The following is a 24,613-nucleotide window of genomic DNA, read 5'->3' on the forward strand; positions in this document are numbered from 1 at the left end:
GCCCTCCATGTCCCCCCCCCACCAGCTGTAGAGGTGTGGCGGGGAGGGGCAAGGAGGAGGCTACAGACTATGGCGCCCGCCCCCTCGGCTCCCCCTTTCCAGCCCCGCCCGCTTGCTGTGCCCGCACACCACCCCCACATCCTCGCTGTGGGCACAGTTGTGCTGGCCGAGGGGGGCGGTCTGGCACTCCAGCAGGCTGCGCTCCGAGCCCTGGCACTGCACGTCATCCAGCATGATGGGCTGGGCGGCCCCTTGCCCAAACTCTGCCCGGCGGGCCACCCGCACCGCCCGGCCGTAGCCCAGCTGCCGGCACACCACGGCGGCCGCCCGCCTGTCGAAGAGGTCGTCGCAGACCGTGCCCCACTGGCCCCCCACCAGGATCTCCAGCCGGCCCCGCCCGCGGGCCGCGCCCCTGTTCACGAGCCGCACCGCGCCAGGGTGCAGCTGCCGAGGGGCGCCCAGCTGCCTCCGGGTCCCTGTCCTGGGTCGGGGCCCAGCCTCTGGGCTGAAAGGCTGGGGGGAGCTAGGAGACTGCAAAGTTGTGGGGACAGCTGGGTGCTGGGGGGGGGGGGGGGCTGCCCCATGGGCTGGTGTTGGGCTGGGGGGAGCTAGGAGACTGCAAAGTTCTGGGGGACAGCTGGGTGCTGGGGGGTGGGAGGGGCTGCCCCAGGGGCTGGTGTTCGGCTGGGGCGTGGCAGGAGACAGCAAAGTTCTGGGGGACAGCTGGGTGCTGGGGGGGTGGTAGGGGCTGCCCCAGGGGCTGGTGTTGGACTCCAGGCGCTCCAGCAGCTGCTGGTACCAGTTGAGGGTGGTGGGGTGCAGGCTTGGCATGGTGAGGCCCTGCAGCACCCCTGGGTCCTGGGGCGCTGGGAGTGTGACAGCGCTGGCTGGGCTGGTGCCAGGGGAGGGCAGGGCTGAGGGCACCATGGTGGATGGCCAGGACGGGTCAGGGGGCTCAGGGCCTGTGCGGGGACGGCTGGGGTCAGGGAGGTGGGTGGCAGGTGCCATGGGGGATCCAGCTGTGCCCGTTGTCCCCAGACCGGTGCCAAGCGGGGGGGTGGTTGCTGCGGGTGGCGGAGACGGCGTGGCGGGTGTGATAAAATCTGAAACAAGAAAGGGGAAGGGCTCGGTTGGGACAAATAGCTCGGCCACCCCCCACCGTCAGCCCCTCCCTTGCTCTGCTCCCACTCCCCGGCCGGGGGCGAGGGGTTGTGGGTCACATTTAGACCCCTTTACAGAGGGGCTAATGCACAGAGATTGGAAGTGGCCCTCCAAGGTCACCCAACGAGGCCTAGTTCCCAGACCCGTCTCCACCCCCCAGCTCTGCCCACTAGACCCCACTCCCTTCCCAGAACTGGGGAGAGAACCAAGCCCTGGCTCCCAGTCCAGCTCTGCCCACTCACGCTGTGTGGGGCGGAAGTGGACCAGCTTCCCTGTGAGGGGGACGGGGACAGGGCTGAACCCACACTGGCCGGGAGATGCCCGCCTGCAGAGAGAGAGAGAGAGAGAGAGAGAGAGAGAGAGCCGTCTGTTACTGGGGTGCAGGGGCCGGTGCCCCATGTACTGCCACACACAGCCCCCTCCCCCCCGGCCGCGCGAGCCAGCTAAGCCCTGCCAGCCAGATGGGCCAACTCCCCTGCCCATAAGTCTTCTGCAGCCAGTGGGTGAAGTGGGGGAGGGGGCAGTACCTGGAGGGGTCCACGATCCGATACACGATCCCAGCCGGGACGGCTGCACTGGGGGTGGCCGTGGAGAGGAAATAGAGCTCGCCTGCGGGGACAGTGGGGTTAATAACAGGCCCATGGGCCACTTGCTACCAAGCCCTCCCCTCAGGTGCTGGGGCCTACACAGGGGAAACAGGCACAGTGGGGAAGGGACCGGCCCAAGGCCGCAACAAATTTGTGGCAGCAACGGGAATAGAACCCAGGAGTCCTGGCTCCCAGGCCCCCCCGCTCTAACCATTAGCCTCCACTCCCTTCCCAGAGCTGGGGATAGAACCCAGGAGTCCTGGTGCCACTCGGCCCTGGCTGGGCACTGGAGAGGGGTGTCGGCTCCCCCTCCCCCCCTGGCACCCCCATTTACCAGCCTCATCCTCGGCGAAGGAGATGATGTGGGGCACGTGGTGGTTGAGGAGGCCGGGGAAGGCGCAGGTCTGCCCCACGCCCATGCACACCTCCTTGTAGTGCCAGTGCCCGGCGCCAGCCTCCTCCTGCAGCGACATCAGGCGCCTGGGGAGCAGATGGAAGCCATGGAGCTGGGGGGGATGTAACCAACACCCCCCCCCCCCATGGGAGCCATGGAAACACACACACACACACACACACACACACACACACACGGCACTCTGCAGCCCCCCTGGAGAGCTCAGGGTTAGGAACTTACCACCAGGCCCCATCCCCCAACCCCGTCGTCGTGTCGTGTCCCCCCCCCACCCAAGGCAGAGGCAGCTCCAAGGTAGGCACGGGCCTGTGCAGAAAGTGCCCCCCCCCACCACCATTGGTCACGTTGCTCAGGGGGCAGCCCCATAGCCCCTTGGGGTCATGGCTCCTGTTGCCATGGACATAAGCCCACACAGGCACCCCCCACTCCCCAGGGTCACCAGTAGGGTGTGAACCCGCCATCTTTATACCTGCCCCCGAGTGCTACAGGAGCGCTCCCACTACCCCTCGGCAACAGTAGGCTGTTCTCCCCCGGCCCCAGCTGCAGGACGCCAGCCCCAGGGCCCGACCTACCCGCTCATGAAGTCCCCGAAGATGTAGAGGCCGCGCAGGTTGGGGCTGTGGCAGCCCCGGTACACGTAGCCCCCCGTCACCGAGCGCCCCAGCTGGTGCGAGTAGGCGAAGATGGGGAGGACGTCGTCTGCAAGACACGGAGCAGGCGCGGCTCAGCTGGGGGTCGGGGGGGGGGGGGCAGCAACCCCCAGGGCCCCTGAGCGAAGCAGCCACCCTCGTCTGACAGTGCTGGCACCACGGGGGGGGGGGCACAAGGCTTTATTGTACCTGGGACCCCAGACTAATGGGTCCCAAAGCCAGCCAGGCCCCTGCCATGGGGTCAGTTGGGAGCCGGCACCCCACACAGGGGAAAGGCCCTGTCTTTCCTCCCGTTCCCATGGCGAGACGCTTGGCCCTGCGGCGAGAGGAGGCCCGGCCGTAGCGCCCGGTCCGTACCGAGCGAGGCGTTGGCGCACAGGGTCTGGTCGTAGCAGGCGAACCCTTCCTTGGCACGCCAGCCGTAGTTGCCGCCCGGCAGGATGAGGTCCACCTCCTCGTACTTGTTCTGGCCCACGTCCCCGCAGAAGATGCGCCCGCGCCCGGCGCCGCTCGCCGGGTCGCCCCTGTCCACCGAGCAGCGCCACATGTTCCGCACCCCGTAGGCGTAGACCTCGGGCCGGGCCTGGGGCTCCCCCACGAAGGGGTTGTCGGGCGGGATGCGGTAGGGGGTGCCGGCCGCGCCCGGCTCCACGTCCAGCCGCAGCACCTTGCCCAGCAGGGAGGACCTGGAAGGCAGGCGGGGGAGCTGGGTCCAGGTGCTGGCGGGGCAGACCTGGGGACTCAGGGGGGTTTGGGGGGAATCAGAGGCTGGAGACCCCGGAGCGGGGCGGGGAAGAGAATCAGGCTCTGGGGGGAGCTGGCTGCCCCACACAGTGCAGCCAGTCTGCACTTTCGCCACCAGGTGGCACAAGGGAGCCAAGTTCCCACCTATCAAGCCCCCCAACCCCCAGAATTGCCCTCCGAGGAACATCCCCCCTTCAAATTTCCTGCAAAGCCAGGCATCCCTCCCCCCTTGCTCCATGCAGCCTCCTGGGGCTCCCTCATGCAGCCCCCAGCTGCTCTCCCTGTTCCATGCAGCCCCCTGGGCCCCCCATGTTCCATGCAGCCCCCAGGGCCCCCTTCCCCCAGAGACTCACTTGTTCTGGGCATTGCCGAAGGCTCCAAAGGGGTCTCCCGCACGCCCCCCATCCCCCGTGAAGATGTAGAGCAGCCCGTCGGCCCCGAACAGCAGCTGCCCCCCGTTGTGGTTGGATGCTGGCTCCGTCACCTCCAGGAGGATCCTGAGGGTGAGGAGCAGAGTGAAGGCGCGGGGAGGGGCGGTGTCGGAGAAGCCCCCCCGTACCTGAACTGATGGGGCAGATGGAGCAGTGGAGGGGAGAGGGTGGAAGGAACTGCACGACAAGGGCCTGGCTCAGAAGGGCTAGTGGGTTAGTGGAGGGCGGGGAGCCAGAACGCCTGGGTTCTATCCTGGGGGAAGTGGAGGCTAGTGGTTAGAGTGTGTGTGTGTGTGGGGGGGATTGTTGCTGGGAGCCAGGATGCCTGGGTTCTATCCTGAGGAAAGTGGGGGCTAGAAGTTGGGGTGGGGCTGGGAGCCAGGACCCCTGGGTTCTAATCCCAGGAGTGTCCCAGCCCAGATCCTCACCTCTCAGACAAGGGATCGGCGACGTTGGGGTCGTGGGCTGAGACGCGGAACTCGGAGATGCGGATGCGCTCCTGGGTCCTGGCCCGGATGGAGTAGTAGACGTAGAAGGTGCGGGTGGCGTGGAAGCGGGGGTGGAAGGCCATGCCCAGGAAGCCCCGCTCGTCGCCGGCCCAGGGTGAGGTGAGCACGGCCGAGCGCAGGTCCAGGAAAGGGCGCGCGGCCCGCGAGCCGTTGGCCAGGAAGACCCAGACGAAGCCCAGCTGCTCGGCCAGGAAGAAGCGGTGGGAGCCGTCCCCGGCGTGCACCATGGCCACCGGGTTGCGGAGCCCGTTGGCCACCTCCTGCAGGCAGAGCTGCAGGCAGCCCTGGGTGCCCTCCCGCAGCCGGCCCAGCCCGTGGCTCAGCTCCGCGCTGCCCAGCACGGCCGGGTAGCAATAGGTGGCATCGCCCAGCTCCAGGCTGCCGCAGAAGCGGTCGCGGTCGCCCTCCAGCTCCAGGCTGGCGGGGTCCTCGGTCAGGAGGCTCAGCGCGGAGCGGCACCGCAGCCAGAAAGCCGTGCAGTACTCCGGGCACAGGCCGGGCAGCACCCGCACCGGCGAGCTCATGTCCTCGGCGTCGTACAAGTGGGCGGCGTAGGGAGAGCACTCCTGCGGGGAGGCCGGGGGGTCTGTTAGCGGGAGCCCAGAAGTCCAGGCTCCCAACGCCCCCTGGCTTGCATGGCTGTAAGGCCAGCTATGGGAGAGCAATGGGGTCTAGGGGTTAGAGCAGGGGGGGGGGGGATATGGCGGGCTGGGAATCAGGACTCCTGGGTTCTGTTCATGATGGGCCTGCTGGGACCAGAACTCCAAAGGGGAGGGGGGAGGTTAGAGACAGGGAATCGGGTCAAACGTGTGCGCCCCCCCCCCCCCCCATGTGCATCTTCCCAGCTGGAACCACCCATTGAGGTCACCCATGTCCCAGCCGCGGCAGGATGTGGCAGGCGGGGGCTGGGCGCTGAGCGCTGTCTGGAGCCACGGGGGGAGGCGCTGAGAGTACCCAGCTGGGCATGTCCCTGGAGCTGCTGGGGACCTGGGGGGGTCCCCGCCACTGGGCTCCCTTCACCGGGCACGCAAGGCAGCAGCCTGGAACCGCCTGGTGCCGTGGGGCTGTACACGTCCACGTATCCCAGGGCAGCCAGGCACGGCCGTGCCTGGGGAATCTGGGTGCCCGGCCTGGGAGTTAGGGGTCCTATAGAACAGCCCAATGCCCCCCATTGACCTGCTGCCCCCCCCCCAGCACACATTCACTGCCAGCAGTGCCACCCAGGCTGATGGGGGGAAGGGGGACAATTGCATGGGGACCCCCTAGCTCCAGGGGCTCCCCCAAAATGTAAGTGGGGTGATGTGGGAGAAGGGAGGGGGGCCAGCAAACCTGCTGCATCAGGGCCACACATTACCCTCAACAGCCCCCCCACATCCCACTGCCCCCCCATCCCACTGCCCCCCATGTGCGCACACCAGCATCTCTGTCCCCCCCCCGCTGCGCCCCCATCCCCGCAGCTCACCTGTGCACGGCCATGAACCCTGCCTGCACGTGGCTGCTGGCGCCCAGACCGGCTGCGCCCACCCGTGCCCCGTGCCCACCCGCTCACCTGGCAGAGCAGGGCGCGCAGGAAGCCCCCGCAGCTCCGCAGGCCGGCAGGGTCCAGGAAGGTGCCCAGGACCTGGAACCTGGCACCCAGCTGGGCGTCCCGCTGGCCATCGCAGCAGCCGAAGGCCGAGTACTCGGGGCAGAAGGCCAAGGGCTGGGGGGGCTGGAAGGGCGGCTTGTAGTCCAGGCACTGGGGGTGGGAGAGAACCCAGGAGTCCTGGCTCAGCAGCAGCAGCAGGGCGCCCAGCGCCGTGGGTCCTGACCCCATGGCACGGGGCTGGCCCGTGCCCTGGGTGGGGAGGGGCACGAGGCGGCTCTGCCAGCCAGGCCGGCAGCTGGGAACACGTGTGCAGGGGAGCAGGGGCCAGGCCTGGGCCACGTTCACCACCCGCCCCCCCCCTCCATGATGACGGGGCGGCTGTAATAGGAGGGTGAGTCTGGCAGGAGACGCGGGGGGGGGAGGAGGGGGACGTTAACCCCGTGCACCCCGCTCTGCTGCACAGTGGGGCTGGCTAGGCTCAGGGAGGGGCCCGGTGGGGTCAAGGTCAATCCCTGCTTGTAGGGAGTGGGGGGGTCTAGGGGTTAGAGCAGGGGGGGCTGGGAGCCAGGACTCCTGGGTTCTATCCCTGGCTCCGGGAGGGCGGTGGGGTCTAGCCATGGGGATGCTGACTGTGGCCTCCAGGGGCGGATGGCCCCGTTTCCCCCCCCCCCCCCAGCAGCAGGAGAAGGTCTGTGAACGAGGGTAATGACCCGCCCCAACACAGAGGCCACGTTCCTTTTATAGAAAACCTTTATTCTTGTAACACTGGGGGCGACACAGGGGCCAGTTCCTATAGCAACCTGCCCCCCCCTACCCCCGGGGCCGAGTGGGGGCCTGGAGGGCTGCAGTGCTGCACGGCCTGAGCAGGGTGGGGATGCCCCGGAGCCAGGTTGTTTTAACTCTTCGCTTCCCACCAGCTGCGGGCAGAGACGCCCCCATGACCGGGACTGGGTGCCCGGGGAACTCCCATCCCCGTCGCCCGAGTCAGATCTGCAGAGGGCCCTGAGTCCCCCCGACCCCGCTAGCCAGGCTTAGCGCCCCCAGGGGCTGTGTTGGAGGCTGGTTCTCCTGTGGGGGGGAGGGAGGAAAGGGGGGGGTAACTTGGATGCCAGCCCCAGCACACGCAGGCCCTGGGGGCCCCCCACCCCACTGGGAACTCTTGTCTCAGGTGCTGTGGGATGCCTGCCCCGGGTTGGGGGGCCCATTCCCCCATAGCTCTCTGGGGGCGCCCCATTCCCCCCCCCCCCCCAAGCCATGGACAGTGAGCGCAGGGCAGGCTGCCCCCCCCCCGGTCACGTCACAGGACTGGCAGGCCTACGAGAGGGGGCTGGGTGGAAGTCCCTTGCCCCAAACAGGGACCCACCCACCTGGGGAGAAGCCTCACCTGACCCCCCAGGAATGGACAGAGCCCCCCCCCCCCCCCGCAGTTGGCCTGCTGAAGAAGACAACAGAGTAACAGCCTGCTAGTGCCGCTTGCCGGAGTTGCTCCCTGAGCGCCGGGGGCAGGTGGGATTAACGTGGAAGGTCCTGGGTTCACGCCCCACGGGGGCCGGGGTGGGTTAAGGAAACAGCCCCAGTGCTGTGAGGAGGGGCTGGGGGGGGTAGTGGCAGGGGGAATCACTGGACCCCATGAAGACCCCTTCCCCCACCCCGCTCGTGCCCTGGAGACCCTGTTCCCTGGGGGGTCCTGTGCCCAGGGGGGGGCGGGGAGCTTGTCGCTGCCCCTAGAGACGCACAATAAATACCTCCCGGCCCCCCGCCCCAGCGCCCCGGCACGGGGGCTCCGGTCACCCCTCAGGCCCGGGGCTGGATGGGGACGCAGGAGTGGGGGGGCCGGGCCAGGACGTAGCCACGGGGGCAGAGGCAGCGATAGGAACCATCCGTGTTGAGGCAGCGCCCGGGGAGGCAGAGGGCGGGGAGGGCCTCGGCGCACTCGTCGATATCTGTAGGGAGGAGAGGGAGAGCGTGAGGGGCTGGGCAGGGAGCGTGGTGTGGGGGGACCCTGAGGTGTTCTTCTCCCCCGGGCCGGGACAGGTTGGCAGTGGGGGCCTCTACGGGATGGTCAGGGCTTGGGGGTCTCATCTAGGCAGGCCATGTCGAGATGGGGGGGGGGCTGGCTGTGTGGGGGGGGAATCAGGGGATGGGGGCTGGGACTCGGGGCCATGGGGGCTGGCTGCGGAGCGGGTTCTCACCCAGGCAGGCCATGGGGAAGCGGGGGGCTGGCCGAGGGGCACGGCTGGGCAGGGACTCAGGGCCGGGGGGGGCGGGCTGTGGGGCAGGGTCTCACCCAGGCAGGCCATGTGGGTGATGTCCAGCCGATAGCCCTCGTGGCAGTCGCAGGTGTAGCCCTCGGGCACCCGGACGCAGCGGCCGTTCTCGCAGCCGTTCAGGACCCCGCACTCCTCGGCTTGGAGCCCCGCGAACCGCTCTGGGGGGCAGGGGGGCACATGGGCGTCAGCGCCAGGCCCTTCTGCTCACTCGGGGTCAAAGGCTGCCCCCCTGCTGGCCCCGTCCTCGCCTCCCCCTCAGGTGGGGGGCTGCTACAGCTGCTGCCTGACCTTGAGTGACCCCCCACTGGTCCCCCTCCCCGCCTGGCATCAGCTCCCCACCCGTGCCCCCCATCCCCAACATGTGCTCCTCCCCTCAGCCCCCAACATTGCACCCCCATACCCAGCATCTGCTTCTCCCCCCATCCCAACAGCATTGGCCCCCCCCCCCCCCCGTCTGGTGCCTCCCTCTACCCCCCAGGCACTCACCAGCGTGGGTCTCGCTGGCCTGGGCTGACTGCTCGGGGAAGGGGCTGGCGTCGTGGGGCGGGTAGTGCCAGGGGGGGCCGGGCAAGGGCTGCTCAGCGTCGGGTGTGGGGCTGCGTGGCCGGTAGGTGCGGGGGGGCTCAGGGCGCCGGTAGGGGGCGCGTGGCTCCTCCGGGCGGGCGTCCACGTAGGCCAGGTCCTCGAAGTCGGCGGCCTCGTAGGCGGGGGCGCTGTAGGGGGAGTCGCGGCGCCCGGCGTAGCCGCCCGCGCCCCCCAGCGCGTAGGGGTCGTAGTCGAGGCGCAGGCCAGGCTGGGGGCCCCGTGCCGCAGAGCCAGCGAACAGCTCGGGGCCGTAGGGGGGGCCGTAGGGGGGGATGAACTCAGGGCCGTACTCATAGGGCAGCCCCAGGCCGGGCCGGGCCAGGCCGTAGCTCGGGGGACGCAGCACGTTGCACAGGGCCTCAAAGTCATCTGTGGGGAAGAGAGACCTTCGCTGGGGGGGGCGCAAGATCCCCGGGGAACCCCGATACTGCCCCATGGGGTCTCCGACACCCTCCACTGCAGAGTGCAGGACCCCTGGGCACCCGCTCCCCCCAGGACCCCTGACACCCTCTTACTGTAGGGTGCAGGACCCCAACCCCGATAACCCCTCACTGCAGGGTGCAGGACACCCTGGTGCTACGCCCCCACACGGACCCCTTGGCCCCCACCCCCGCTCATTGGGGGGCAGGAAGGCTGCAGCACCCCCCACCCCCCAGCACCCTCCTTGGTGACCTGGATACCGAGCAGGCACTGCCTGTGTCCCCTGGCAGCCCCAGATTTGCCCCCTAACAAGGCTTGCCCCCCTCCCTCCCCAAAAAAAGGAGGCTGCGTCCCGAAGCGCTCTAGCTGGGAGAGGGGGGTGGTGGGACGGGCCCCTCACCTGAGTCTCGGGCTGGGCACAGGGCGCAGTCCATGCCCCAGGCCTCCCCGTACAGGCAGCAGCATTCGGTGTAGGTCACCTGGCGGTCGAGGCGAGGGCGGCTGCAGACCAGGTCCAGCCCCACCTCCTGCCAGCACACGGCCTGGTTCTCGTCTGGGGGAGACCGCGGGTGAGACCACGAGCGTGCGACGGGCGTGAGTGACAGAGCAGGTGAGCCCGGCAGTGCCGTGCAGTGAGCGCGCGCAGGTGGGCGTGACGGAGTGTGCGAACTGGACAGTGCCGTGCAATGAGCGTGCAATGAGCGAGCCAGTGCCTGCGGGGGTGTCCCTGTCACTCTGCATGTGCAATGAGTGTGCGAGCGCCTGCGTCTCAGCGTGTGCGCATGGACCGGCCAGCCCTTGGGCCGTATCCCGTTGGGGCCATGGTGGGGGGCCAAGGTCCCTGTAATATTTTGGTGAGCGAGGTGCCTGGCGGGCTGGGGACAGCCACCCGGTGGGCATGGAAGAGTCAAAGCTGCTCCTGGACTGGCCTGGGGGAGATGCCGGGGTTGGTGACGTTGTGTGGGGGCTGGACAGGTTCGGGTCAATGGAGGGTCCGGACGGACAAAGGGACCAGCCACGCCGCAGCCAGAGAGGGAGGAGAAACCCCCCCACCCACGGGGCCAAGCCGGGGAGCGGCGGGGAGGTATCGGGGGGTTCAGAGCACGTCTGGGCACCGCCTTCGCCCTTGGCTCCCATACCCGGCTGGGCACCATGTGACGTAGACACCCTCCCGGGCCGGACGGGTGGGGACGCCCTACCGACGCTGGTGGGGCCCCAGGCTGTGTGTGTGGTGGGTGGGGGGCCCAGGTGGGGGTGGACCCCTAGGCATGGGGCGGTGGGCTCCAGTGTGTGTGTGGGGGGGCGAGGGTCCCCCTGCTGTGTTGGAGGGACAAGGGGGGCTTGGTAGGGGGGTGGAGCCCAGGTGTGTGTGTGGGTCCAGGGCAATGATGGGGGGGTCCAGCTGGGGGGTGAGGTGCGGGGGGCGTGCGGGGGTCGCATCACTCACCCAGGGCCTGGCTGTCGTTGGCCACACAGCGGCGCTGGGACCCGTCCAGCACGAGGGGGGGGGTGCAGGCGCAGTAGAAGGAGCCGATGGTGTTCACGCAGCCGCCCCCCACGCAGGGCTCGGCCTCCTCGTCACGGCCCTCGTCGTTATCTGCGACCGACACGGGGTCACCGGGCCGCCGCCTCCACCGACACGGGGCTGGGGGGTTCCGTGGGGTGCTGCCCCATGGACACGGGGCTGGGGGGTTCCGTGGGGTGCTGCCCCATGGACACGGGGGTGGGGGGTTCCCAGGGGCGCCACCCTCCCGGGCACAGGGGTGGGAGGTTCCCGGGGGCGCTGCCCCCTTAGACACGGGGATGGGGGCTCCCTGGGGCGCCACCCCCCCGGACACTGCAGGCAGCGCGTCTCAGAGCAGGAGCCATCGGGCCGGGGGAGGAGGGGGGCGGGGGTCTCACCGATGCACTCCAGGTGGTGCGTTTCGTAGTAGTAGCCGTTGGGGCAGTAGCAGGAGTAGCCGGGGGCCTTGTTGCGGCAGACGCCCCCCCGGCACAGCTGGGTGTTGAACAGGGCGCACTCGTCCACGTCTGGGCGGGGGAGACACACGGCTTGACCACGCGCAGATCGTCTGGCCTACCCTGAGGGGGCCCGGGCCTGCCTCGGTTTCCCTCTGCACTTGGCCCCACTCCCCGAGGGGGGGGGGCGGCGCAGAGACGGGAGGGGTGGGGTCACGTGGGGTGGGACGGATGGATCAATGGAGGGGTCTGGAAAGACAACAGGAGCCTCCTGGCCTGACCCCCTGCGCGGGCAGGGGGAGGGACGCGGAGCTCTGACCTGGGGTGGACAGAGGGATGGACAGACAGGAGAAACCGGTTCCATGGCAGCTGGGCTGGGCCGGATGATGTCCTGGGCCTGCAGCATCGCCCCGGATGTGACAATCCCCCAGAGACTTGCAGCAAGCTCTGAGGTGTGGAGGGCCCAGCCAGCCTCACTGGGGTCAAGTAGGAGGGGGGAGGCTGCATGGCGAAGGGGATCCCTGGGGGGCCTGGCACGCTGGGGGTTCCTCTGAGGGCCTGGGGTGTGGCAGTGAGCGGGTGGATCCGGGACATGCAGGTCAGGAGAACCCGGTAGGCCTGGCCCCTGCCTCCCCCATGGTCAGAGCCCCGGAAGGGGGCGCCAGGGAGCACCCACCTGTGAGCGCGGCGAGGGGTCCTGTCGCCGCGTAGCCGTTCCCACCGGGGCACAGCGCTTGGTGCTCCGCTACAGCCGGGAAAAAGCGAGCGCGTCAGAGCCGGGAACCTGCCCCCGTCCCTTGGCACCCATGGGGAGGCCCCCTGTTCCAACCGCTGAACCCACCCGCCTCCCAGAGCCGCGGAGAGAACCCAGGAGTCCTGGACGGCAGGGACCGAGGATCACCAAGCCAACCGCAGGTGAACAGACTCTGAAGCGACCTAGGGGAAGCTGTCCTGCCCACGAGCCCCAGGGCGGGGCCGGGATCAGGGCATGGCCCCCTGGCTGCGTGGTGGGAAGCAGAGAATGGGGGCAAGGCGGGGCAAGACCCCCTGAGCTCCCCCCCAGTACCTGTGTTGGGGCGGGGGCAGGGCTGGGCCCGGCAGTCCGTGCCCCAGGCGTGGCCCAGGGTGCAGCAGCACTCCTGGCGGGTGGTGTTCCTGGCCAGCACCTTGTCGCAGGACTCGTAGTAGCATTCTTGGCGGCTGGCGTCTGCCACAGGCGCACTGGGCTCGGGCCTGGGGGCCGGCAGGCGGCCGGGGAAGGGGGGCTGAGCTGTAAGGAAAAGGGAAGGGCAGGGGGCCCCAGTGAGATGGGCAGGCCTGGCCCCACCGGCCTGGAGAGAGCCCCCCTTCTCCCTCCACTGCCCACCCCCCCACTCCTTGCCTCCCTCCCTGGCAGCCACCTCTCTTCCCCGGTGCCTGCACCTCTCCCCGGCAGACCCCCATCCCCTCCTCCCAGGGCTGCCCCCCCCCCACTCACCGGGGCTGGGCGGGCGGCTGCAGCGCCCCGTCATGGGGTCGAACTCCTCGCTGCTGCTGGGGCAGATGCAGAGGAAGGAGCCCTCCACGTTCTCGCACAGCTCGGCCCCGCACACACCCTGCAGCGTCTCGCACTCGTTCACATCTGGGGGGGAGGCGGGGGAGAGGCAGCTGGTTAGCCAGGCCGGGGCTCAGGGCCCAGCTTCCAGCTCCCTGGCAGCCATCCATTCCCAGCCTTTGTCCCCAGCAGCCCCCCCACACCCAGCCCCCCCATCCCTGGCAGCCCCTCCATGGCCAGGCTGAGCCCCCCCGTACCCTGGCAGCGGCGCCCGTCGCGGGCGCTCTCGTAGCCTTGGTCACACAGGCACTGGAAAGAGCCGGGCAGGTTGTGGCACACGGCATGGTCCCCGCACAGCGTCTCGTTCGCACACTCATCCACGTCTGAAAACACACGCCCAACGTCCGGTTACCACGCTGCCTGCAGACCCCTGCCCACGGTTACCATGGTGCCCGCACGCCCTCTCCCCCACAGCCTGTTCTCTGGGCCTGTGGCAGAGTGGGAAATGGTCATATTTTGGAGGAAGAGTGCGTGTGCCTCAGTTTCCCCTATGTGGTGTATGGATAACTAGGTGGGCGGGAAGGTCGTTTACACTTGGCAGACAGCCAGGTGTGACTGACGCCAATTGTGGGACCTGGTCCCCCATGTCCATCGAGAGTCCGACTAGACCCTGGCCTGGGCATTTGGTACCTAGCAACTAACGCCCATGGACGGCCTACCCTCCGCAGGATGCCAGCTGGGGGGACAAGGGGCCAGGAGGAGGCCAGGTGACCATGGCTGTCCGGGAACAAGAACAAAGGACGAAGAAGGGGGGCAGGGAGGGTCATTAAGTGGGGGCTACTGGAGGCAGGGGAGATGCTCCTGGCCTGGGACTCCAGGGGGGCCAGAGGGTGGCTCAGGACCAACCCAGATGGACCAGGCTGTGTAACTTTCCATCCTCCGTGTTAACCAAGGACTTTCCACGCTGGGCTCCAGACACCTGGGAAAGCTGCCTGCTGTTACCCCGCCAGCCAAGAGGCACTTCAGAGTCAGGAAGCCGGGGTGCATGGCTCCCTTTGGGGGTACAAGTCTCCCCTACGTGTCCAACCCAGGTGGACTCGCTGCGGGGGAGCTCCCGGCGTGAAGCAGGGAGGCTGCAGGCTCTGAGGGTTGGTCCCAGGAGGCGGGGAAGCCGAGGGGCTGACCCGTGACGGCAGGGATCCCCTGAGACAAGCTGGGAACCTGGAAAAACCTTTTGGGGAAACGGGCGGCTCAGTCCATCACTGCCACCCCTTGGGACTGCAAACTCGGCTCACTGTGCATCTGTTTTACCTGCTTTAACCTCTCACTCCCTCTCGCTTCCTTTTCTTAGCTAATAAACCTGGCGTGAGTTTACGCTAGAATTGGCCGCCAGGGCTGTCCTGGGAGGTGAGGTCTGGAGTGCTGATTGATCTGGGGGGAAGTGACTGGGCTCCCGGGACTGGGAGCAGCCTGATGTCGGGGGATTTTGGGGTTAAGTGACTTTTTATCGCAAAGGCCAGTTGTCGGGGTGGCGAGGCAGGGAGGAGCGTCCGAGGGGCCTGTCTGGGACTCCGGGGTGAGACTGGCACTGGCTCGGGGAAATCTAATCACAGACCCCGCCACCTGCTTGGGGTGTCTGCCCTGTTTTCTGACAATCTGCCCTGAGGTCGGCACTCAACCGTCATGAGCCACTCCAGACAGTGGGATGCCGTTCACCAGCCCGGCTCCCGCCCCCGGCGTTCACCGGCCCTGCACCTGCCCCGGGGGCTCATCAGCACAGCCTTGCCCCCAGCGCTCACCGGTACAGCCCTGCCCAGCCGTGGTACTCACCGACGCAGTCCTCGGTTGCTGTGGCCCGGTAACCGGGCTCGCAGGCGGTGACGCAGCGGTAGGACCCGGGCTGGTTCTCGCAGCGCCGCCCCCCGCACAGGGCGGCCCCGTACTCCTGGCACTCGTCCACGTCTGGGGGGGGGGCCAAGGGGGACACCATCAGGATCCAGCCATGGTGGATGGGGAGGGAGGGGGGACGGCAGCTCAGCTCAGCCCTGGGCTAAGGAGGATTCTGTGCCCCTGTGCTATGTGGGGTGCCTGGGTGGCACGGGCACTTCACAGCCCCCCTCCCCTGTGCTCTCCATGGTAGAGGAGGTGAGGTGGTAACCAGCCTGGCGGGTGCGACCCCCCACAGGGGAATGGGCACATTATCACCAAGGCTCAAGAAGGGGTTCCTCCCCATGGGCATGAACCCTGCCAGCCCCTCCACCCCCCCAGCTCTCACTGCCCCGGGGGGGGGGCATGTCCTGGGGGCAGCATGGGCAGGGTGGGGTGATAGGAGGGGGCTCCGTTCATCAGCAATGTGGGGAGGGGGCACCACACAGAGCATGAGACACCCCCCCCAAACACTAACCCCCAGGTATTGCGGGTGAATGACTGGGACTGGTCCCCCTCCCTCAGCAAACACCGGCCCTGCCCCCTCCCTGCTGGTACTCACCGACGCAGTCCCCGCCAGCACCAGCCCGGTAGCCGGGCTCGCAGTCGGTGATGCAGCGGTAGGACCCGGGCTGGTTCTCGCAGCGCCGCGCCCCGCACAGGGCGACCCCGTACTCCTGGCACTCGTCCACGTCTGGGGTGGGGGGTGGGGCAGTCAGCGGAGCACAGCCGGGGGGGAGGACGCTAGGCTGAGCCCCCAGGGTCCGTCCCGCCACCTCCCCCAGACATGGCCTTGGGCAGAGTCCAGCAGAGAACTGATGGGACGGGCTGCACCTGCCACAGGACCCTGGCATCCGGGCGGGGCTTAGCCACACCCCAGTGGGGGGGAGGAGGTGGATGGCACACGCCAAACACGGGGGGGTGGGGAGCCCCCAACACTGGAGCAGACCCCGCTTGGTCTACACCAGGCCTGCCCCTGGGGGGGACAGGTGGGGGGGCAAAGTCCCAGCCTGGATGGGGGTGGGGGCTGCAGTGGGCACTCTGCTCTGAGCAGGCCAGTCCACAGCACAGAGCCTGGTACCAGAACAAGCTACAGCAAGGGGGGGGGGGGGGGCGTGGAAGCGGCCGCAGCACTATGGCCCCGCAGCAGTGCCTGCAGCGCCCCCCCCCGGGCGCCTCACCCTGGCAGGAGGTCTTGTCGGGGCTGGCGCGGAAGCCAGCCGGGCAGTAGCAGTCGAAGGAGCCGTCCGTGTTGGTGCAGCGCCCGCCCTCGCACACCCCCCCGCGCTGGCACTCGTCAACGTCTGCCAAGGGAGAGACATGGGTCAGCGGGCAGGACACGCTCCCCCCCCCCCCCCCCACGCCCCAGGGGACCCCAGGACCCTCTGGCCAGGCCACCCTGGGAACCCTTCCCTCACATTGCTGTGTGCTCTGCTCTCAGGGCGCCTGGTACCCCTGTTCCCACGCAGGAGACGCCGAGTTCCCCGGACGCCTGGGTCCCCCTGTTCTGACGCAGGAGGCGCCGAGTTCCCCGGTCGCCTGGGTCCCCCTGTCCTGACACAGGAGACACCAAGTTCCCCGGACGCCTGGGTCCCCCGTACCGATGCAGGAGGCGCCGTTGGGCGCGGTGACAAAGCCCTGGGCGCACAGGCAGGTGTAGGAGCCGTCCGTGTTGAGGCACTCGCCGTGCGGGAAGCAATACTCGCCCTCCAGGCATTCGTTGACATCTGCAAAGGGGGGTGTCAGCAGGGCAGGGACCCGGCTTGGCCCCGCCCGGCCCGGCAGGCCTCCCCCCCCTGACTTCTGCACTCACCTGCGCAGGGGCCCCCCGGCGCGCCCGCCCGGTACCCCCGGCCACACTGGCAGCGGAAGGAGCCATCCGTGTTGGAGCAGCGGCCATGGGGGCCGCAGGGTGAGCCAGCTGCACACTCGTTAACGTCTGCAAGGCAGGGGCAGGGCCGGAGCGGGGGGCATCAGAGCATGGGGGGGAGGCCCAAGGGAAAGGGGCAGGGGCAGGTCAGGCAGAAGGTGGCAGAGGTTGGGGATGAGCCTGCAGGTCAGGCAGGGTCGGGATAGACAGGGAGAGGTCGGCCAAGAGTCAGCATGGGGCTCGGGGGCCAGTGACCCTGTGGGGGGGCAGGGCCCATGGGAGGAGGGTCTGGGGGGGGGCCCCACAGGAGCAAGGGGGCCAGTGCCTGTGAGAGGAGAGCTTAGGGGGGCAGCGCCCATGGGGAGAAGGCCGGGGGGGCTGGCACCAGGGGGTCAGCTCGGTACCTGTGCAGCGCCCGTGCTGGAGCCGGTAGCCGTCCTGGCAGGGCAGACACTGGAAGGAGCCAGCCGTGTTGGTGCACTCCTGGCCCGGGCAGGCCAGGCGGTTCTCACACTCGTCGATGTCTGCGCGGGCGAAGGGGGATGTGGGGTGAGCGTCCCGCGCTCTGTCCGGCCCCCGCGGGAGGGGGGCAGGGGTCAGCCACCCCCGGGGCTGGGAGGAGGGTGGGAGTGGGCTGCACGCACTGGGACGAGCCATGGAGAACCAACCCCATGCGGGTGCAGCTGGACAGACACTGGGCCCCAGGACGCTGCGCACGACACTGTGTGAGAGGGTAACCTCCTGTCTGCCCAAATCCTCTCCCTGCCCCCCAGGTCCCTGCCCCTTTCCTGCCCATCCAAGCCCCCTCCCTGCCCCCCCGAACCTCCTCCCTGCAACCCCCCAGGTCCCTGCCCCTCTCTGCCCCAAGAGCCCCCTCCACCCCTTCTCCAAGCGCCTCGTGCCCCCCCAGCTCACCTTCGCACTGTGTCTGCTGCGGGTTGACCCGGAAGCCGGCCGGGCAGACGCACTGGTAGCCACCGGCCGTGTTCTCGCAGCGCCCGTAACTGCAGGGCCGCGGGGTTTGCCGGCACTCATCCACATCTACGGGGGAACAGAGAGCGACAGCAGCGGGGTGCGTGTGTGAAGGGGGCTGCCTGGCATGGGGCACTGCCCTGGGCCCAGGGGAGCTGCCTGGAGGGAGCCAGGTCCCTAGGTCCACCACAGCCTGGAGCAGGGAGGGGGGAGAAACCTTGGGCCAGCCATAACCCGCTCCTGTCCCAGCCAGCGCAGTCAGGGACCCCAGGGGGAGCTCTGCACCCAGCCCGTGGGGCCTCCCTCCCCCCATGGCCCAGCTCTTACCGATGCACTTGGTGCCCAGGGGGCTGGTGCGGAAGCCGCTGGGGCAGAGGCAGTGGTACCCGCCGGCCACGTTCTCACAGCGCCCGGGCTCGCAGGGTGGGGGGCTCTGCTGGCACTCGTCCACATCTGCAATGGCCACGGCAGGGAGTCAAGGATGCCTTGGGGGGTGGGACCCCCAACGCCTCCAGGGACATGCAGAGCTGGGATCACCAGACCCCCCCAGGGATGGACAGTTGGGGCCCCCAGGGCACCGCACGGGAACAGGCAGAGTCAGGGCCTCCCCCAGGGATGAGCAGAGCCGGGACCCACAGGGAAACCTCAACACTCCCCTGCAGGCCATGCTGCACCTAGGCTCAGGTCTCTGTCTGGAGCCATGGAGCTGGGACCCCTGCAGGGACCCGCGGTGCCCCCAGCCAGGCTCCGCTGCAGAAACCGGCTCTCCCAGGACAGTGCCAGGCTCAGCTTCCCGGACAGGCAGGGAAAACCTCAGGGGATGGGGCAGTGGAATCCCCTCGGGGGCCGGCCGGGAGGGGGAAGCCCCAGGGGGGCAGAGCAGGGTGGGGGAAGCCCCAGGGGGCAGGGCACCTACCCTGGCACTGGGTGCCGGCAGGACTGGCGTGGAAGCCCCGGGGGCAGGAGCAGCGGTAGCTCCCGGCCGTGTTCTCGCAGTGGCCCTGGGCGCATGGGCGAGGGCTCTGGGGGGGCTGTGAACCCCTGGTCACCCCCCCCCCCACATCCCCAGCCCAGCCCTCCCTTCCCCCTGCCCCTATGGCACTGCCCCACCCAACCCCATCTGCTCCCCGTGAACCCTCCCCCCACCCCCTGCGTCTGCCAGGCACTACGTTACCAGTGCAGTCAGTGCCGAGGGGGCCGGGCTGGTACCCGGCGGGACAGATGCAGCGGTAGGAGCCAGGCAAGTTTTCACAGCGGCCCTGGGCACACGGGCGGGGACTCTGGGCACACTCATCGATATCTGCCCAGGAGGGAGGGAGGGAAGAGCAGCGTGACTGGGGCTCAGGGACTCACTGTCCGTCCCCCCCACTCCCCTCCCTCTCTGCTCCCAGCCCCAGAGGTGACAGAGGTGGATTTTTCGTAATATTTTTATAAAGCCTGTGTGTGCCTCAGTTTCCCCAGGATGCTGCCTTGTTTCCTAGCAGTGTGTGTGTGTGTGGGGGGGTGTCTGTGTGCTCTAGGGCGGGCAGAGATGCTGACATGTGGGGCACCCAGCTGGCTGGAAAACTCCCGTCTCCAGGGAGCATCTGAGAAGATAACAGCAGATCCAGTTGCTGGGACACTGGCAGCTGGTGACCAAGGAGCCAGAGGGGCATGGGTGCCCGGCTCTCCGCAGGGAGCTGAACAGCTGCCCCAAGCTGGCGATCCAGGCTGGGATGGGGAGTTGGGGCTCACCTGCAGTCTGACGAAGGAGAGCAGATGGACAGACAGACAGACGGACCCAGACAAAAGGCTTCGCTCCGACCTGGCTGGGCTCTGGCTGCCCAGAACGGCCGAGGCCGTTCCTCGTTCCTTGGGCCACCCTCGCTGGGTGCACCTGGCTGGTGGCAGCGCCAGGTGAGGGGCCTGGATCCCCACCAAGCCAGCACATCGCCCTCGGGGGTCTGTGCCGGGGGGTGTCGCTGTGTGGTGCTCACGGGGGGGTGCCAGGCGCACAGCTCGGGGCTAGGGTGGCACTGATGAGCCTGGAGGAAGCGTGGGACACCTGGGGGGTCTGGAGGGGCCTTCCCGAAACCACAGTGAAGCTGAGCCCTGGCATCCACCCTGGGGAGCTGGGACAGCAGGACCCCAGGCACCCCTGGCCCACGCCGACTGCCCTCGGGTCCCCCCCGCCCCTCTCTCTCACCTCGGCACTCGGCGCCCGGTGGGTCGGCGCGGTAGCCGGGGGCGCAGATGCAGCGGTAGCTGCCCACCGAGTTCTCGCAGCGCCCGTTGGCGCAGGGCCGTGGGCTCTGCCGGCATTCGTCCACATCTGGCGGGGACAGACAGACGGTTCCCTGAGCCACGCGAGGGCATGGAGGGGCCCTCATTGGCGCGTGCACACACACCCTTTGGGGCCCTGCCCCTTGGAGTCCCAGAAAGTGCAGGGCCAGGCAGAGATCCTCCTGGCCCCCCTGCTCCACTCCCCTCCGCCCCGCGAAATGGAGCAGCACCTCCTCTGCCCCCCCATGCACCCCACCCCCACACGCCCGCTGCCCCTCACCAATGCAGTGGGTGCCCTGGGGGTTGAGCCAGAAGCCGGGGTGGCAGAGGCAGGTGTAGCCGCCCTGGCGGGGGACGCAGCGCCCCGGGCCGCAGATCTGGGGGTTCCGCTCACATGGGCTGCTGGGCTCTGCCGACAAAACCGGGGAGGGGGGGGTCACCGGGTCTGCGCCCCAGATCCCCCACTATGCGCTGCCCATCTGCCTCTCAGGCATCCCCCCACCCCTCAGCGTCCCAGCCTCCTGACCCCCCACCCCTGCCTGCTTCATCCCCCACCCTCAACGTCCCTATGCCCTGCCCCCACCCCAGCTCCCCCACCCCTCAGCGTCCCTACCCCCTGCCCCCCCCCTGCCCCCCCACCCCTCAGCGTACCGACCCCCTACCCCACCCCTCAGCGTCCCTACCCCCTGCCCCACCCCTCAGTGTACCTACTCCCTGCCCCCCACCCCTCAGCAACCCTACCCGCTGCTCCCACCCCTCAGCGTACCTAGCCCCACCCCTCAATGTCCCTACCCCCTGCCCCACCCCTCAGCATCCCTACCCCCTGCCCTGCCCCCCACCCCTCAGCATCCCTATCCCCTGCCCCCACCTCTGACCCCCACCCCCTGCCCCACCCCTCAGCATCCCTACCCCCTGCCCCCCCACACTCAGTGGCCCCACCCCACCACTCCTCACCCTGCCGCATGCCCCAGCCTATCACTGCCCCCCGCTCCCCCACTTCCTACCTGAGGTAGGGCCTTCCGGGGCAGCTTCGGGGGCAGGTGGCTGGGTCGGGGGGGGCTGGGCAGGGCGCTGCCCCCCTGGTGCCGTGGGCTGGGCACTCGAGCGGGCTGTAGGGGGACAAGGAGGGGGATGAGGACTGGGTGGTCTGGAGGGGGGGGGGCCTGGGAGAGGGGCCTGTTGTGGGGGGAGGGAGAGGAAGAAGGGGGAGGGGTGCACTGGGTGGGGAGGATGAGGAGGAGTGGGGGAGGAGCGCTGCAATGGGAGGGGGCAGATGAGGAGGGGCACGGTGTGGGGGGACACGGGCGAGGGAGGGGCACGGTGTGGGGGGACACGGGCGGGGGAGGGGCGCGGGGCGGCAGCTCTCACAGGGGGCGTGCGTGGCGGACGGACGTTCCCCCGGCTGGCGGCCGACAGGCACGCGGGGCAGGTCGAGGCCCAGGAAGCGGGTGTTGTAGCGCAGGTCGGAGGCGGAGTAGTGGTAGCCGGGACCCGCCGGGCAGATCTCCTTGAAGCCACCTAGGTGGGGAACGGCAGAGTCAGAGGAGCCTCCAGCTGTTTGGGGACCCAGGAGTCCTGGGCTCCCAGCCCTCCCCCCACCCCCCCGCTTTAACCACTAGATCCCACTGCCCTCCCAGAGCCAGGAGAGAACCCAGGTGTCCTGGCTCCCAGCCCCTCCCACTCTAACCTACAAGGCCGCACTCCCCTCCCAGCACTGGGGATAGAACCCAGGCGTCCGGGCTCCCAGGGCCCCTCCCACTCTAACCACTGGACCCCACTCCCCTCCCAGCCCCGGGAGAGGACCCAGGAGTCCGGGTTCCCAGCCCCACTCACTGGAGCCGAAGAGCGGGCAGCGCTCGCAGCCCCAGCCCCAGGCCTTGCCCACGCGGCTGCAGCAGCAGATCTGGCGGGTGATGTTGCGCAGGGTGGGCAGGGAGCAGGCGCCGTCCCGCAGGACCCGGTAGCAGGGGCCCTTGGCCTCCGAGATCACGTGGTGGGCTGGGGGCAGACGAGAGAGACGGAGACAAACAGACGGGAGCTGAGTCCCCAACAGAGCCGCTGCCCGGGACCCCCATCCCCGGCCTGGCCCCTTGGGCCTGGGCCCCACTCCCCTGAGCCAGCCAGCCCCCCATCCTGGGTCCCCTGGGGGGAAAGGCCCCATGCCCCACCCCGCAGTTCGGCGAGATCAGGGATCCCCTCCCCAGTCCTTCCGCACCAGCAGCCTGTGGCCAGGCCGGGCCAGGGACCAGCGAGGGCAGCTGGGGGGGGGGGCAGCGGTGACAGTGGGGGACCCCTCACCCCTAAACCGCAAGGACAGAGTTCGCTGTCTCATGGCTCAGCCCCCCAGCGAGTTCAGAGCCCCCAGCTGAGAGCATCTCTGTCCCCCCCCAGCCCAGCCTCCGTTCCTTTCTGGGATCTCCCCAGCCCGGCCCCAGGCAGACACCCTCTCTCCACGGGCCCCCCAGCTCTCCATCCCCCGCCAGCATCTCCCAGCCCTCCACCCCCCCAGCTCTCCACCCCCCAGCGGCCCCCGGCTCTCCATCTCCCCCAGCCCCCCAGCTCTCCGCCCCCCCAGTGCTCACAGATGCAGCTGCTGCGGGAGGAATCCAGGATGTAGCCCGTGTGGCAGAGGCAGGCGAAGCTGCCCGGCGTGTTGGTGCATTGCCCGTTCTGGCAGAGGCCGCCCTCCTGGCACTCGTCCACGTCTGGGGAAGGGCAGGAGTGGGGGTCAGAGCAGGGTCAGCCAGTGCCCTCCTGCCCCAGACAGCTGGCTGCTCTGGGGACCTGGAGAGACAGGCGGGGGCTAGCCCCACACGGCCCTTTCCTGGTGGGGGGGCAGAGAGCAGGCTGGCGCCGTGACCCCTGTTCAGGGAGGGTGGAGGGGCAGGCTGGCGCCATGGCACTGGCCCCACTCCTTATAGGCCTGTCCTGCCCCGCTCGCCCAGGGGTCTCTCCCGTCCCCCCTCCCCTCCGCCAACTGAGCATACGCCACCCCCAACACCTCAGCCCAACTCACCCTGGCAGGAGCTGTTCAGCCGCTGGAAACCTTTGGGGCACGGGGCCTCCTGCTGCCCCAGGGCGGGTGCGTTCGCTGTGGGGAGGGAGCGGGGGTCAGAGCCAGGAATGCCCCTCCCCCTGGTCCCATGGCCCACCTCCCTCCATAGACTGCCCTTCTCCCCATGGCCCCCAGCCCACTCCACAGTGCCCCCCAAGCTCCCTGGTCCAGCCCCCATATCCCCACAGGCCCCAGGGTGGGGTGCCCCTTCCAGACCCCTCCCTGCACAGACCCTGGCACACAGACTGCACCCCCTACCTGGCTCGGTGGCGCAGGGCAGACACTCGTGGACGCCCCAGGCCACGCCGGCGCCACGGCAGCAGACGTCCTGGGTGCGTAGGCCGGGTAGGGGCGCACTGCACTGCAGGGCAAAGGGGCCAGTCAGTGCGAACGGGACGGGGGTTCCCTGGACCCGATCCCAGCCGTGCCTCGGCTCCTGGGTGCCCCCGGCCGGAGGCGTTCCCGGCCGCGCAGCTGGAACCGTGCACATGACGAACTCAGCCGGGTCGGCACCAGCGTGTGCGCGGCAGGGGCGGGCGCCTGCTCCCGGACGCCCGTCTGCTCACGCAGCTGAGCTCGTCAGCACGGGCGTCAGCTGGCGGGAGTGTGCGTGGCGGGGCATCCGGCTGCTCGTGCCAACACGGGCATCAACTGGCAGGAGTGCGCGTGGCCGGGCGTCCAGCTGCTCGCACGGCTGCTCGTGCCAACACGGGTGTCAGCTGGCAGGAGTGTGCGTGGCGTCCGGCTGCTTGTGCCAACACGGGCATCAGCGGGCGGGAGCGTGTGTGGCGGGCTCACGCCCACGCGGGTGACCGAGCATCTATGCGCCGCATGAACACGGAGGCCTGGCCAGACGGGCAAGCTCAGCGCACGTGTGTGCCCACAGGTGAGCCTCACACCTGGCCACGAGTGGCTGGGAGGTTCAGTACAAAGGTGGGCCCTGTGCCCGGGTCCCCCTGCCCGGCCCCGCTCCCCACACGCCCCTGCCCCGTGCCGTTACCTCCCCGGCGTGCAGCTGCTGGAAGCAGTAGCCGTAACCGGCGTTCTCGCTGTAGCCGTTGACGCGGGGGCTGTTCTGGGCCAGGACGCTGTACAGGGCGGGCCGGGCGGGCGGGAGGGCGTTGGCGGGCTCCTCCCCCAGGGCGCTGGGCTCGCTCACCCGCTCGACCTGGTGGATGGTCACCGAGGCGTTGGGGGGGTGCCGCACGTGGACGCTCACCATGGACAGGGCACCTGAAGGGGGGAGAGAGGCCATGCCAGAGGGCAGGGAATGGGGCACAGGGCAGAGAGAGTGCTGGGGGCACAGAACCGGGCGGGGGGCAGAGACAGTGTCAAGGGGCACCCGGGGTGGGGGCAGAGAGGGTCAGTGCTAGTGGGCAGGGAATGGAGGGGGAGGAGGGACGGTGCTAGGGGCAGAGAACGGGGTGGAGGGGCAGAGAGGGGCAGGGGCAGAGAATGGGGTGGGAGGGCAGAGAGGGGCAGGTGCGGAGAGGGGCAGGGGGGCAGAGAACGGGGCAGGGGCCGAGACAGGGAATGGGGCCCTGTGGGGGATAAGGTTGAGTATGGGGCCGGTCCCTGCCGAGCCCCCACCTCCCCTCCCCTCCGACATGTGGCCCCTCCCCCCGCAACCCCCACCGTGGCAGGTCCCATGGGTCAATCCCGGTCTAGCCACCCCAGA

General features: G+C 69.2%; 2 protein-coding genes across 3 annotated transcripts in view; both read right to left on the reverse strand.

Moving 5' to 3' along the window:
* On the reverse strand, nucleotides 1-7,021 carry LOC137159059 (HHIP-like protein 1). The gene is made up of 10 exons (XM_067557243.1): nucleotides 6,897-7,021; nucleotides 6,044-6,479; nucleotides 4,414-5,060; nucleotides 3,908-4,051; nucleotides 3,168-3,496; nucleotides 2,733-2,859; nucleotides 2,083-2,228; nucleotides 1,689-1,770; nucleotides 1,404-1,486; nucleotides 1-1,103 (listed from the first exon to the last, which is right to left on the reverse strand). The coding sequence occupies exons 1-10, from the start codon at nucleotides 7,019-7,021 to the stop codon at nucleotides 61-63; spliced, it is 3,162 nt and encodes a 1,053-aa protein (XP_067413344.1). The 3' UTR covers nucleotides 1-60.
* The window catches only part of LTBP4 (latent transforming growth factor beta binding protein 4), a 26,307-nt gene continuing 8,508 nt past the window's right edge, over nucleotides 6,815-24,613 (reverse strand). The window contains exons 5-32 of one of the 2 annotated variants that reach the window (XM_067556579.1): nucleotides 23,936-24,168; nucleotides 23,194-23,296; nucleotides 22,897-22,971; nucleotides 22,463-22,585; nucleotides 21,714-21,878; nucleotides 21,249-21,398; nucleotides 20,885-20,989; nucleotides 20,161-20,289; nucleotides 19,804-19,929; nucleotides 18,793-18,918; nucleotides 17,946-18,071; nucleotides 17,562-17,687; nucleotides 17,051-17,170; nucleotides 16,590-16,715; nucleotides 16,378-16,503; nucleotides 15,958-16,080; nucleotides 15,339-15,470; nucleotides 14,681-14,812; nucleotides 13,108-13,233; nucleotides 12,794-12,937; nucleotides 12,383-12,586; nucleotides 11,993-12,061; nucleotides 11,260-11,388; nucleotides 10,805-10,954; nucleotides 9,758-9,910; nucleotides 8,839-9,306; nucleotides 8,370-8,510; nucleotides 6,815-8,025 (exon numbers count right to left, since the gene is read on the reverse strand). In XM_067556579.1, the coding sequence (XP_067412680.1) occupies nucleotides 7,877-8,025; nucleotides 8,370-8,510; nucleotides 8,839-9,306; nucleotides 9,758-9,910; nucleotides 10,805-10,954; nucleotides 11,260-11,388; nucleotides 11,993-12,061; nucleotides 12,383-12,586; nucleotides 12,794-12,937; nucleotides 13,108-13,233; nucleotides 14,681-14,812; nucleotides 15,339-15,470; nucleotides 15,958-16,080; nucleotides 16,378-16,503; nucleotides 16,590-16,715; nucleotides 17,051-17,170; nucleotides 17,562-17,687; nucleotides 17,946-18,071; nucleotides 18,793-18,918; nucleotides 19,804-19,929; nucleotides 20,161-20,289; nucleotides 20,885-20,989; nucleotides 21,249-21,398; nucleotides 21,714-21,878; nucleotides 22,463-22,585; nucleotides 22,897-22,971; nucleotides 23,194-23,296; nucleotides 23,936-24,168 (4,079 nt within the window). In that variant the 3' untranslated portion in view covers nucleotides 6,815-7,876. The remainder of the gene's footprint in view (nucleotides 8,026-8,369; nucleotides 8,511-8,838; nucleotides 9,307-9,757; nucleotides 9,911-10,804; nucleotides 10,955-11,259; nucleotides 11,389-11,992; nucleotides 12,062-12,382; nucleotides 12,587-12,793; nucleotides 12,938-13,107; nucleotides 13,234-14,680; nucleotides 14,813-15,338; nucleotides 15,471-15,957; nucleotides 16,081-16,377; nucleotides 16,504-16,589; nucleotides 16,716-17,050; nucleotides 17,171-17,561; nucleotides 17,688-17,945; nucleotides 18,072-18,792; nucleotides 18,919-19,803; nucleotides 19,930-20,160; nucleotides 20,290-20,884; nucleotides 20,990-21,248; nucleotides 21,399-21,713; nucleotides 21,879-22,462; nucleotides 22,586-22,896; nucleotides 22,972-23,193; nucleotides 23,297-23,935; nucleotides 24,169-24,613) is intronic. The other variant, XM_067556581.1, reaches the window with a different exon arrangement.

Source organism: Emydura macquarii, unplaced genomic scaffold, assembly GCF_026122565.2.
Source record: "Emydura macquarii macquarii isolate MOO-44397 ecotype Brisbane River unplaced genomic scaffold, CSIRO-AGI_Emac_v2 contig_1790, whole genome shotgun sequence".
In the NCBI taxonomy this organism is placed as follows: Eukaryota; Metazoa; Chordata; order Testudines; family Chelidae; genus Emydura; species Emydura macquarii.